At 51.4% G+C, this 14309-nt stretch overlaps 3 protein-coding genes across 3 annotated transcripts; all 3 read right to left on the bottom strand.

The window, feature by feature from the left end:
• Window positions 1-3516: 3516 nt before the first annotated feature.
• Window positions 3517-5152, bottom strand: PG994_002090 (uncharacterized protein; the record flags this gene model as incomplete). Its single annotated transcript, XM_066853499.1, has 4 exons — window positions 3517-4212; window positions 4268-4501; window positions 4561-4901; window positions 4969-5152. 4 exons carry the CDS (start codon window positions 5150-5152, stop codon window positions 3517-3519), a joined length of 1455 nt encoding a protein of 484 aa, XP_066721640.1.
• A 946-nt stretch (window positions 5153-6098) lies between these two features.
• Window positions 6099-8203, bottom strand: PG994_002089 (uncharacterized protein; the record flags this gene model as incomplete). The annotated part of the gene is made up of 4 exons (XM_066853498.1): window positions 6099-6689; window positions 6733-7165; window positions 7204-7766; window positions 7808-8203. Coding segments are annotated over 4 exons (1983 nt in total), but the record flags the coding sequence as incomplete, so codon positions are not given.
• A 1664-nt stretch (window positions 8204-9867) lies between these two features.
• Window positions 9868-10554, bottom strand: PG994_002088 (perilipin-like protein- Mpl1; the record flags this gene model as incomplete). The annotated part of the gene is made up of 2 exons (XM_066853497.1): window positions 9868-10335; window positions 10504-10554. The coding sequence occupies 2 exons, from the start codon at window positions 10552-10554 to the stop codon at window positions 9868-9870; spliced, it is 519 nt and encodes a 172-aa protein (XP_066721638.1).
• Between the last annotated feature and the right edge of the window lie 3755 nt (window positions 10555-14309).

Here is a 14309-nt window from a genome sequence, read left to right as displayed (position 1 = left end):
GCGAACCACCTTGCTTGTAACGCAATGCAAGAATCGTACGAAGACGCTCTACTTTAGACAGAAGCAAAACAGGGAAGGGACACACTGTATGTTTGTAGACTTGATCTGTCAGCCCAAAATCCTTCTAGCTGCAGGTTGAACCCGTTCTAGTCCCAGGAGCTGCAGACAAGTGCTCCTTCGAATTATTTTCCCCGAGAGCAGGGCCCTAGGACGAGAGGAGAACATCATCCAATCACGGTTCAACCCCTGCTGCATCATAGTACTACTACTACTACTACCTACTAACCACCAACCAGAGCATGCCTACTAGTCGTCGTAGCATCGTAGCATCCAAGATCGTGACGAGGAGTGCGTGCTGTACTATAGAGTTAGAGGTTTATTAGTGTATTCTGCAATGCAAGCAGGTAACGCACACCGCTAACAGGTGTTATCCCAGCAATCGTGGATTCAACCGATGGGACCTCCTTGACTGCGACATCACATATAGCTGAAGCTTTGTAACGACATACATACATACTTGGTCAGAGTCAGTTGAAACAGAATGACAACACTGTATCCGTATCACAATTTATCACAACAATAATAATAACAATAATAACAACAAACACAATCAAAGTTTACTGAGATGATCCTGTCATCGATTGCTAGAATGGACAGCATTTGATAGCGCACGTGGCTAGTGCATCCCGGCCCGCCCGAGCGGACAATACATAGATAATATGAAGGTCTAGGAGACCTCGAAGTTCTTCCCTCCTCCAGCCCGACTGCCGAGTCTACCTATGTAGCTTTAGATGTGCAAGTAAGTAAACACCATCAAATGTGCATTCTTATCAGAGGAACTCATATAACTCCACCTGCCTCCTCCCTCAATCCTAGGGTAAATTGAAATACTCCCGAGATTCCACACCAGATGCCACTCCACTATGCCGTGTTTGGTGTTTACTGTGATCTGTTTCTAGGTTAAACCTTAACGGCTTTTGTGTGGCATGAGACCATGCATCTCCCGTCCATGGCATCCCTGCCTGTTTACACGGATACATAGCACGATATTCTTTCCGCCTTGGGCTCTGCCATGAGTCAATCACAGACATGGATAGAGCATCATGTGTAACGGGTTCCCCAATATCATAAAGACCTATATATAGGTGGGGTCTGGTGGTGGATACACACGTGAGCTGCCTGATGGTCGGCGGCATCAGAATAATTAAAAGGTTTAGCTGCTAATGAATTTCGCTAAAGCCAGAGAGTCGTTCTTCGCTTTGACAGGGAGAGCAACAGCGGCCCAACATAGACCGTGCATTGATATAAATACATCACTCACTTGGCGGGATAGGACCTCTTGCGCAACGGGATCGACAATTTGCACACTGCCGTCTCTGAAACCGGCAATCTTACTGATCCGCAGAGATCGGAGCAATGGTTCTCTCCACGCCCAAACATACCATGTGTTGCGGGAGCTTGCAGCTCACCCCATGAAACAAGTAACGCCGTATAGAGGCAGACAAATGTGTAGAACGTACGGATAGTTTGCCCAGATAGTCCACCGAGAAGGCCGCACACGCAGCAGATATCGGACCGAGCCAGACCGGTTCGAGAGAGGTCGCAGCCCGCACCACCTACATGCATACCAAGTAGAGAGATTGACTACAAGCTAGATAATAATAGTAATAGGAATTTTTCACAAAGTCTGCCAAAAACAGGCGGCGGCCGTCTTTCCAGTGCGCCGGGTCGGTGACCGTCTTGGTCTTGGTCGCGGCCACACGGCTTGCCGCATGGTCTACTCCCTACTCCTTGTGGGTGGTGGTGGTGGTGGTGGTGATCCAAGCAATCCTCACTTATGACGGCCTAGAGCGGCGGCTGCACCTGCATGACCATAGTCCCGCCTGTATGGTACTGCCATTGGTCCGGGAAACAATCAGATCCCCGACCTACCTATTTCGGCATTGTGCAATCCGACGATCCCGTCAGCAAAACGAAAGAAAGAGCCATCCATAATGAAAGTGCCATGGCTGGTTGCTGGCCAAGGAAGATGGGAAGAAGTGGTGACAGATGACAGAATGACAGATGTCATTTCGCTCGGCCTGCAACCCAACACATGATCTTCAGTACTGCCCAGGCATTAATATTCCCATCCATGCACATTATATACCTGCCCTGTATGAAACAATATGTAGACAGAGAATATACCACCACCACCTCTTACATAGGCCTCCCGGCATCCCTCCACCAAGTCAAGACCAGACGAAAGGCCCAGTAGGAGTGAGAGGAAGAGCAGGGGCAAAAAAAAGAAACGAGAGGGTGTGGACATCTTCTCCCCGAGAAAAAGTGTGCATGCAGCAAGATGAAGACGAAGCGAATGTGATAGCACACGCCCAATCTCAAGATCACTTCCTCATTTGGGCTGTGCCGTACGCGGCACGCATGCGGGGTACTCACTTACCCTGGAGGTTGGTATACCGACGGGCGAGGTTGGAGGTCAGCAATGCCCAGCAGTCCAGTCCAGTGATAATCTCGTCTGGCGGGACGTGCCGCGCGCGCACACACACACACACACACACACACACACACACACATATCGCCGAGGTGGAAGAAGAAGGGGAAACAAGAGAAGATTCTTTCGCCAGAGCTAAGAGCTTCTAGATCCCGTCTTACGGACATGCTTCTTTTTTTTTTTGCGTCCCACCCCGTAGGTAGGTCGGTCGGTCTTGTGCGCGGTTGGGACGGATGTAGTAAGTGTGTGGAATATGATACGAGTGAAGGGTCGCATTGAAGATAGATAGGCAGACGTGATTATGCCCTTTCCGGCAGGTGGGCAACAAGAAAAGCTTCCGCGGGGGATCAAACGGTTGGAGTGCAAGTCGTACGCGGGTCTCGTATGTGACTGGATGGTGGTGGCTGAAGGAAGATGTATGTATACAGTAGTAGATGAGACAGTGAGGTTCGTCAATTGTTTGAGGAAAAGGACGCCTCTGCAGCCTCTACAAGCTTTAATACCCGACCAATGATGCTATTACTACTGACAAACTCTATTGGCCAATCCGAGACGGATTCAGTAATCATAAGGGGTAACCGCCACAGCAACTCTGAACAACAGGGAGTCGGAGGAAGTGTGATACTACCTCACGATCATGTATGTATCTCAGAACCTGGTTTCACGGTAGTACAGGCGCAGCCCTGAAAGCATTGAACACAAGTACTACGTTTCGGGCATAAGTAGAGGACCCCTACCAGGTATGAGAATACCGTTTAGTAGCTGCAATACAGGTGGCAATATACCCGGGAAGAGGGATACCTCCTCACTCTGAATTGTGACTTGAGCGATAACTAACTTTGCTACCTGGCTAAGGGGGGCTTACATACCCCTAGGACGAAGTATATAATTATTCATTTCGAAGTTATATACACGTAGATAGTTCCGTTATCAAACGTAGAATACATGGAGAAAATGTAAAGATCAACCAGATCAAAGGTCAACCAACCTCCGAACAATGAATGGACCGTATCATCTCCCGGCATTCAGAGGAACCCCCGTGACGCGTTCCGCCCGTACTCGGCACTATAAGCGTCCAGCCTGACCGCCACGAGCACGCACTCAGCCGCGCTCTTCCCGTTCCGCGAGCTCTGGATCCGGAGCCGCCACTGCCCCTTCCGCACGACCCACTCCTCCGCCGCCGGGTGGCCGGTGCTGGGATCGATGCGCCGCCTCTTCCTCGACGGCGGGTAGAAACCGCTGCCTACCGCCGAGATGGGCGACTCTTGCTCGCCAACGCCGCCGCCGCCACCGCCACCGTTTGCCGCCGCCGCCGACGACGAGGTGGTCGAGAAGGCCGTTGTGGCCGAGATGGGCGCCGGGGTCTCTTCGTTCTCCGTGTGCGCCTGGTAGACTTTGCCATCCAGCATGATATGCGCGTCCGTGTCGATGACCACGCTGACCAGATCCTCGCTCAGGGGCGTGTTGCCTGGCGTCGGCGGTTGGCTACCCGCACCGCCCGTAGCCATCAAGAGACCCAATGGTTGCGTCTCGGGAAGTCCAAGCTTCCCGGCAATAACCTCTAGTAACTTGGCCAATCTCATCTTCATCTGACCAAAGAACTCGGCGCGCATGATGCTGATATTGACCCTGCTGTTCTCGCCGCCCACTTCCAAGATCATCTCGTAGGGGCGATCGTCTACAAAGGGCCGCGCGTAGTTGACCCAGCCCGAGATGTGCTGCTCCCCCCGTACGAAGGTACGGGGTCGGTGATGACCGAGATGCCAGACTTCAGACATCCTCCAGCCTGATGACGATCTCGCTGCGCCGCCGGGCCTGGTTATAGCTTATGCTATGAGGGATCAGCTTTTGCTCCAGGCCCTTGAAGTTGAAGTAGCGGCAGTCGCGCAGAAGGCTTTGCCGGTGCTCGTCGCTGCGGATCTCTATGGGATAGCCTCGAAGCAGGTGCAGAAGCTCCGCAAAGATGTCGGCCGAGCGATTCGGCACAGCAGGGGGAGGATGGATGGAGGCCTGATCAGCCCCTCGCGGTCCAAGCCAGGAAATATCTCTTCGGGTGTCCGGAAGAAGACGGCGAATCCTAGTGAGAAATAGTTCGGGGTGTTTCCTGGGCCCCCAAATAAGTCGCGTGGGATCTGGAACTCCCGGTGTCCGATGGATATGAAGATGGATTCTTCGTAGAGCTGAGACATCAACTTTGGTAGTGTGTAGAATTGCGCATCGGCAAATAGGCGCACGAAATGCTGTCCATCTCGGGGCTGTACATGGTAGCCTTGCAGATGAAGCGCGATGTCCTTGAAGGTGAGAGGGTCCTTGTCTATGTACAGTGTACGAATGGCAGTATTGAGACTTTCACCGCTCTCTTCGGCCTGCTTTATCTGGCAGATGAAGTACTGAGAGAAATAGGAGGGAGCTGGCAGTGTGAAATTAGCACCATGTAAGTCATGAAGCTGGTATAGTAGTCCTTGTGCACAACATACCGTCAGAAGAAATGGAAGCACCAGACAGCTTGAACAGCTCGGTGCCTATCTGAATGGGGAAGACGCGCTCATGAGGCAGTATCTTGGGGATCTTGGAAATGAGTTGCGGTGTCGATGGTGGCAAATGGAACGTCGTATGTTGGGCGCCCCCTTTAGGAGTATCGCCCGAGTTGGATTTGCTCATCTCTGTTGTTGTTACTTCTATGGCCGTTTACGATGTGAGTGGGACATGGTAGAAAAGGTTGGAGAGGAAGAGTAGATGAGGGAGACCATTCGGGATTGATTTTACATGGTGGACTGAGAGATTGTCATGGCAATCATTACGGGGGAATAGTAGGTAGGTAGAGATGATAGTTTGTTGTTACTCGCCTTCTGCGAATCTCCTCTGACCCCCGAATGAATGAATGAATAAAGGGCGTTGAAGACTGCGGCTGTGGTTTCGAAGCGAGAGAGGCTGGTCTCGGCAGGTACCGTCATTGTTGCGACTGTTCGTTGATTGGTCGCAGTCTCCAGACCCGCCACAGTGCTACGTTTGATTGGATTGGTATAGTGGGTATCCCCGGTGCATACTACAGCCTGCCACTCCATCATCGCTTCAATCGCAATCCCTGGTCAAGAGAAGATGGGTGAGGTATACGGAGTAGTAAGTATAGGGAGTGCGGCAAGGAGATAAGGTCATTGAATCTTATGTTTGGAATACAAATGGTATCTTTCTTCTCTCTACTACATACAAGCTCGCCCACTTCTAATACCCAAGCGAGGGAGAAGGAGAAGTGTGTGTGTGTGCAGCGCGTCATCCTCCATGATTAAAGATACAGCGAACTAATCCAACACTCAAAAACTCCGTCATAATCGTAACCCTCCAGCCGTGGGTATGTCCAGATCCTGAACACCGATGTAAATGCATCATTCCGCTCAGGCCCTCCGAACTCGCCGTGTCGGCCGAGAAAAACAAAAGACAAACCCCAAAAGAAAGACCATGTCCAGCCAGTCGTACATTTTTCCACCAAGGAAGCACCCTTGATACTCGTCGAGGCCAAGCGGGCGCCTGGGACCGACTACAGCCACTAACCAACCCCTTGGAATTCGGTCTCTCGTAGCAACATGTAGCTAGAGAAGGGGGGAAGAGTTCAGCTTCTGCCCTTAACAGCTCGGCCGGCCGGGGCGCTGACATCCCTACGTTCGCCCACGCCAGACACCATCTGCTTTCGCGGTGTTACCGCGCCCTGGGCTGCACTACGAGCCCTGCCGCGGCGCTCCCTGATTTGGGCCAGCGCCTCTTCGCGCGTCATGGTCGGTGTCAGTGCCGGGTTGTGAACGTCGAATGACGGTGCTCGCTCGTGTGAATTCATAGCTCTCTTCATATACTCGCGGGGGTTCTTGTTCCCTTCACGGATGGGAACTGATGTAGTGGTCGTCATGGTGTGGAAAGCGGTAGACGCTTGCTGCGTTCTTAGCCTCGACTCTGACTGGGCTTGTTCCACAGAACGCGCATGCTCTCTAGAACGCCTCTTATCTGAGAGGCGCGCATTCTCTGAAGAACGTTTCTGCTCCGAAGAACGATTATGCTCTGAAGAATACGTGTGCTCTGAAGAGAACGCATGGTATGAAGAATCTCCGGCGGATTGCCCATCTCCCGGCTGTTTGGGTTCATCGTATGCGCCCGGGTATAGCCAGGCGTCGTAGGAATGTTCATGGCTCTCGAATGCAGATCGCTCTGTCTAGGAGCGTTGAGCAGAGAGAGCAACGATGTACGCTCCTTACGCTCCTGGGCCAGCAAGGCGAACGCCGGGGGTTCGACAGACGGTGTGCGGGAATAATACACAGGGTCCGGGTTTGACTCCTCCGGGCCGGAAGCTCAACCGTGTTCTCTTTCACTGCTTCCATCTCCTCGATCTCGTGCTGTGAAAGCGTGCGGAATATTCCTTCCGATGGCACAAATATGGTGCTACGCCTTGGTTCTTTGGACGCTCGCGGCTTCGCAGGTCTCTCGGAATCCTCGCTTGCTTGAGATGCGCAAATAGTCGCAGCTTCGTCGTCATGCACCTCATGAATGACCGTGTCGTCTTCAGTCGGTGTCGGTAGACGCTCTTGGCCTTTGGGTTTCTGACCCAGGATCACCAAATCAGCTGCATCGACAATGGGAATCGGCTCCGGGCGTGGCTTACGGGCTGAACTGGTCAAGCTCCGACGGAAGCTTGAGCAGTGTAGCTCTTCGCGGCACAAGGACAGCACCGTAACTGACATTCAGCCTGCAGGAACTCCAGGTGATCTTGTGTCCGATCCGCTCTCTGTTTCTCCCATAGCCACAAGCGCGTCAGATCTTCGATCTCGGCCTCACTCGTAGCAGAGGAGACAATGTCCGTGGCGCTCAGAGAAGGCCGCACCTTCTTGGGCGAAGAAAATTCGTCGTCGGCCTCTTTGGATGATGGCGGTAGTGGCAGGCGACCCTCAGCCGCGATGCGCGCAACCTCCTCATTCTTGGCGAGCGTCTTGAACGCATCTCGTTCCTGCTCAACCACCTTGACACGCTGGAGAGCTTGCTCGAGCTGTTCTTGAACCCCCACAATCTGGTACCTTGCCTCGAAGGCTTCCTGCTCCCGGGCTTGGCTGCGCTCTCGTTCGCGTTGCAGAACCTCTTCGATCGACTTGGCGGCGGATTTGGCCGATTTGAGTTCTTCTTGTAATTTGACGATGTTCGATTGGGATTTGAACGTCTCCTTGCGTGCTTTCCGTATCTCCTTTTCCCACAAGGCCTGTGTATGCGCATACGTCTCCTTTGCGCGACCATAGTTTTCCTAATAATCATAAAAAAAAGTCTTGTCAGCTTTCCAACTACCGGCACAGTCAAGAAATGAGGATGAGTCGGCCTACCATGACGGTCTCTAGTCTCTCGCCCACTTTGCGCTCCCCGCTCGCGCCCCTCTTCGATGTGTCTGCGCAGCCCGCGCGCCTCGTCTCGATAGCGTCGCATCTCAGACTCGGCCTCCTCGCGGCCCAGCATGGCGCGCTTCAGAGCCGCATCGGCCGTCTTGCGCTCGAGCTGTTTGGAGAAGGCGGCGCTGGACATTTGCTGCGACATACTGTTGAACTGCTGGATCTTATCGTGGATGCTGCTGTCGCGATGATGACTGGATCGCGAGGGGGAGGTTTGTTGATTGACGCGATCCGGGGACATGAATTGCAGAGGCGCCGCGCCAGGCGAACCTGGCTGGCTTGACGACGGCTCCATTGGCTGAAATCAGGCAGGGAAATTGGTTGTGTTGTAAACCCGGTGGGTTCGGGTCTGTGTGATGCCTGTTGGTGCTGGGGGGAGGTTGTTGAAGTTGTGGTTCTAGATATGCCTCGTTTCCGTACTTTGTTGCTTGTTTCCTCAAGAGTGCATACTTCTGCTGGGAGAGCTCGGGATGGGATGGGGATTTAGTGGGCAGTTTACCGGCGGTGAAGTGGAATCCTCCAGTCAATTTTGGGCGACTTGTGTTTATTGTATTTGCGTTGCCACGTCGACCCGCGTCCCTCGATTTCCTCTGATTGGCCAATCACGAGCTGGCCGAGCTTTTCGTGGTGGGGTGAGATCAGACCATCGCTACCAAACCTTCCTCTGCGCACTATTGGTATTAGTAGGATTTCTACATGGACTCATCAGTACAGCTATTTAAGCAATTGCATACCGGTCGTTCATTAAGTACTTTACAGTTCTGATGCATGTATGTAGTTCGATCGTAGGGCTGGCTGTTACAGCATGACACGGTAGGGTCAGGATTTGAAATCATAGGTATCCTTGAGAAAGCACCTTTCCCGAAATACCGGGCCTCCCGAGGCATCTATCTTGATGCTGACCGTCGTCCCCTCCCTTAGAGATCCATGTTCATGCCCAGGAATTACTTCATACTGGTGCTGAGCTTTGTCAGAAACAAGATGCAGGACGACTTAGACCTTGCCTCGGCTACTAGCGATGTATTCATCATCATGAGAGACTCGATAGGAGATCAAGTCTTCTTATATAGAGCATCACTCAGTATCTACAATGCTCCGTGTTAAACAGCCCTTCAACACTGTCCTATCGTGATATGCCATCCCCGCGATAGGCTATCTGACGCGTCTTATCCGCTTCATGCTTACAATTGCCGGTAGTGGGGAGGCGATGTTCGAGATCAGGTCAATATAATAGAGGAGAGCGTTTATTTGGAGAAGCCTGCCCAGGGTATTTCAGTCAAGGGTCTGGGCAGTTCATGGTCATTTACAGCAGCAGACTTGTTAAAAGAGGTATATAACTATTCAACGCCATCCAATGGTAATTCAGGCCCTGCAAGCGCACGTCTTTAGTTCCCAGTCATCGGAAATGCGACGATAGGTAGTCATGGGTAATGTCACAACATCACCGTTGGTGGCAAGCTCAATAAATCAAACGCCTGAGGTACGACATGACCTTGCCCTACTACCGCAAATTTTCATCGCTCCTGCTCGCTCACTCAAGAGACGTCATAAGGGACCATTGAAGACAGAGACAAATATATTAGCTTCACTCAGAAATACACGTTCCATTCGGCTAGCGCATCAAGTCCCCAGCTAGTGTACCTCAGCAACCCGTCTCGACACGTCCAAGAGTCCTCTCTATGTCTATGAGCTCCAACGCATTGGAGACCCGCAGAATAGGAGGCATATCGCGTCAATTCATTCACCCCAGCGCCTGTAAGCTCCTGAAAGAAAGAAGACCATTCGAAAATATATGAACAAGAGAGAAAATTAGTGGGAGGCCGAGCGTATGACGATGGCAAGTGGCCTGCGGCTGAGTATCATCCAGTCGCTAGACTGATCCGTATCATCCGGTTTCAACTTGTGAAAGCTGCTGCCACCCGAGCAGAGAACGACCGTGGTATCACAATGCACTTAAATATGCTAATCATCGCCCGTCTTCGTCGATCGCGTGCTGCTTTTAGGCGGCAGCCTGGTTTGCTTGCTCGCCAGCCTCTTTCGCCTTCGCCTTGCCGGCTCGGAGGATGTCACCAATCCAGTCCAGCGTCTCGCTGGTGATGACCAAGCCAGTAGAGATAAGAGCCTTGCCGTAGTCACAACGCCTTCGCCTCCGACCTTCTTGCACTCCGAGCTGTAGATGCTGAAGACATGGTCGGTTGTCTCCTTGCCCTTGACGACGGGATAGAAAACGACCTGCTTGCCCCCGAGGTACAGTTCGTTGGTGGGCTTCTTGAGCGCGGGCAGGCGTTCGTCGATCTTGTTCAGAGCTCCGGCGCCGAGGTGATCGGCCTTCTTGACATAGGGCGAAACGTATTGGTAAGGCCTGGCGAAGATGGACAGCAGGGGTTTGGCAAAAGTCTGATAAGCCGAATCTCCAAGCTCTATCGATTTCTGGCCATAGGGTTTTTCTTGAAGGTGGCCAGGACATCATTAACCACGGGGTAACCAGCGATGTGCTAAGGGTAACTTCGTCAATTGGTGTCCTGCAAAAGCGGATGGGCCAGCTCAAACGTGAACAGGATGTAGTGCATTGTAAATCATGCAAAGGTGCGTGCTTACCTGCAGAGTAGCCGAGGATGGGTGCACCTCGCCATTAATTTGGGCAGCCATTGTTCGGGTGTGAGAGTAAGATAACTCGGGCCGGTATGTGAACTGGAACGCAGTAGCATGTCAGCACATTACATCAACAGAACACCCCATGATCATACATCTGGTGGACATGGACTCCCAAATAAGGATAGCAGGAGCTTACAGGTTGGAATGCTAAGACAGCTTCGAGAGAACTCTATCTAATACTCTTCCAGGACAAACCGGAGAAGAGAAGCAGATACTGAGCAAGAGTTGAGGGTGTGGTTGGAGAAGTGGGATGGTAGTTTGGTGACGAGAGAAAGTAATGTGTAGGAGAGGAGGGGGACGGGTGGATGGGCAAGGTGGGAGGATGGGAACCGCACCAGAATCAAAGTTAAGTTTGGAAGTTCATGAGCAGATGGAAGCTTCCTCTTGAAAGTCCAGACAGAAATACAACCACACCAATGGGGGGAAGGAGCTTTTTGTTGGATTGATATCTAAGGTAGGTAGGCAAGCAGGCAGAGAGCTCCAGTCCAGAGTGGGCAGGCATGCGACTAATCAAACCCATTGAAAGTCTCGATACATGTGAGCTTGCCGGTACATGTACCTGCAGTCAAGCATACCAGACCAATTGATCGGAAGCAGCATATGAAAATCCCAGACCTACCTAGGCTAACCAGATAGATGCTTTGGGCGATATCTGGAGATTCCCCAAGCCACGGGGTACAGGAGCGAGCCACGACACGAATCGAGCCTGTCTTCCACATGATAGTACGTGTAATAATTCCCAATGAAATGGGGTCTGCTCGAGGAGATTCCCTCCAGGTTGCGCCACTATGGTGTCTCTTGTACCTTCGCGCAGACATTCGTGGGTTCTGCCTTGCATCATGAAGGCGTGATTTGCATGTGCTTTCGTAATGGCAATGTACCAACTGTTTTGTCTGTGTGCTGGTTCAAGTTACAGGCTCTCAATGCAATGTCCAGGCCTTAATTTGGTGGGCCGCTCCTGCTTACGCAGAGGAATGGAGCTCCGATGATGAAGGAGACAGACAGACAACAGGGAGGGAGCAAATCCAACGTGGATGGAGCTCCAGCTAGTCCTGGTACTGTAGCCCGTTGGAATCGACCTGCCGCCTGCCCTGTTGTACGGTTCAATGTTGTATCCCCTTTCATTTGCTCCAACGGTATCAGTCAACTGGCGAGGAGGCACATGAAACCAGAACAGATAAGATACAGTCCAGTCTGGCCTATCTCTCGCCTCCGCGCGCGCCTCCAACTGCATTGGTCAATTCGCTACTGATTTTTGGTTACATTATTATGTACATGTGTCTGCTTCTACATACCTCCATAGACTGTACTGGTGAGGCACAGTCATTGATAAACAGTCGAGATAGATCAATGGTGGTGGGTCATCCCTGTCCGACAGCTTCTGCACACAAAACGTGGGGGGGGCTATGATGAGGTATGTATTACCAGGCTAGGAGTCTGGTACATGTACCAGGCAAGAATCCAGTGACTGCAGTGACTGCACTCACTGCACTCGCTGCACATGCCGATAACTGTTCATGTTGGGCGACTCCAGTTTGATTTGCTACCGGATGCTGGTTGGTCGGTGGGGAGGAAGCTGTCCGGTCTTTCCAGCTCCAAGTAGCACTAGCCCAGCCCAGCACTTTTGACATGTGAAAGCTGTCACCTCGATCGATCGGATCCACCCTTTCTCTCTTCCGTCTCCTATTCCCTGCTGTTTCGAACGACTATTCTATTATTGTAGTACATACTTGCTACATACTTACTTATCACATCGCAGGTATCGCCAAACCCCGTTGCAACATCCCAAGATGCGACAGACATAGAACCCATCGAAGAGGTACTCTCTCGCTTTCACCGCTGCCTCGGAAATTGATGCCAAGCGCATACCCCCTAGGCTTCAGCCTCCAGTCTCTGGTCTTGGTGGAGGCATCATCAGATGTTCGAGTCAATTTGTTACTATCATATACTCGCTCGATTTGCGACTGAACATGGATGAGAAGTTGCAAACGCCCTTCAGTCGGCTGTTTGGTAATCTCCATCTCATCATATGTTGTCCGAGCTTCATGATTTGGTACGGCGGTTTGTTAGGTCCAATGTTATCAACCGCCCAAACCATGTGCCAACCGGGGGGCTAGCTTTTAGAGTGCTATCTTCACCGAGTGTGTGCAAGCAGTCGTCCTACAATACTCAGGGATCATTTAGCTTAGTGCGGCACTATTCTGACGATATGTCAATCAGTACTCTGTGCACTGATTTTATACTGATCGGTACTGCCAATCATATTACCCGATTTTTGGGGCTGTACCGGCCCTGGTTTTTACAGTCAAAATTATCCATGTTTTATCCAGTTATACAGTTGACCTGTGGAGGCCACTAGCATAAATGATCCCTGAGTATTGTACATCACCCTGTCGTCATGCTTATCCAGCCGCCGCTTATTCAACAGGTTGGGACAAGCACGATGCCTGCCGCACCAGCTTCGACCTTATCAGTCAGGTTCCTGCAATGTCACCGTATGAACCAAACCAGTCTGCTCAAGGAACACTGCAACCTCCAACGCATAATATATTGTATGGGGTTCAGTCTCTACAGCAGCGAATAAACGAGACTCGGCGTCAATCACACTCAACCTATTGGAAACCAACTTCAAGCCTTGCATTTCCCTTGGTCCGTCCATTCAAGTTGTTGATGGGCAACATCTCAGCTATGCTTGTTGATGGGCAACATCTCAGTTATGCCAATTCAGCTTTGCCACTATCAATCTCCATGAACGCATAAAACCGTGAAGCCGACTATTCGCCCCGAAGAAAGAAAGAGTCATGTTTGACCCTGTCTCAATTTCCGCAAATGTGGCTGTCGGCGCCCCATGTCCTACCTAAGTACCTCGGCCTCTTCCGCAGAGGACGAAATTCAGGAGAATCGTTGCCACCTTTGGTGTCCTTGGCAAATACAGTATGCGAAGGATATGTCCCTCGGAGCTTTATTAACATGTTAATCGAAGCTGAAGACAACTAGACGATCCACTGAGCCACATAATCCGATCGGCAAGGATCGTTAGCTAATATTCTCCTTTTCATGTGCGACCTTACTTACAGGTACGAACCCCACTATAGCCTCATGTACTGTGGGCTGGGCAACTTTCACATGTCAACGGCAGACGACGTTTACATATGCAACGACAGACACGAGCATCTGGTATTACGCAACAGTATCACATCAATTGATTCTCGTATGTTCAACATGCGCTCTACGGCAATTCTCGTGTCAATCGTCAAGCCCTGGAGGAGGCTTCATCCTGCCAACATTAAGGCGACTTCTTCAAACCCGAAATATTCCCACCTGTCGATTTACATGACATCACGAGTAAGTGATAGGTGGTCAATATGAACTAACAAGAAGTATTTGATGCGGCCGGACTGCTGGGATTCGCAGACAACGAAATTCCCGGGGAATACGGAATATTGTGGTGCACGTTAGTTGCCGCAGCGGGAGGGAAGTCATTGGTTGCAAATCAGAAGCTACCAGCAGTCAATTTGCAATTCCTCCCGACCACAACTCTCCAACCGGTGAGCGCAAGACCGAGACACCATGGGAAATGCGACCATTACCATGCTCCTCCATATGGCCTCCAACCATGCAGAGTCCTGCATGAATTGCAACATGCGAGTTTCGATCAAATTGGGCCATCCCCGCATTGGTATCCAGACACGGCGGCATGTTGTTTATATTGAACCTTCTAGGTGATGTTAGCCATACATAAGCGCTGC

Source organism: Apiospora phragmitis (genome assembly GCF_038363925.1).
Source record: "Apiospora phragmitis strain CBS 135458 chromosome Unknown utg000002l:1.0-5516284.0:1.0-5523493.0, whole genome shotgun sequence".
Taxonomy (NCBI): Eukaryota; Fungi; Ascomycota; class Sordariomycetes; order Amphisphaeriales; family Apiosporaceae; genus Apiospora; species Apiospora phragmitis.
Note: the sequence above shows the minus strand (reverse complement) of the source record. Positions and strands in the feature narration are given on the sequence as shown.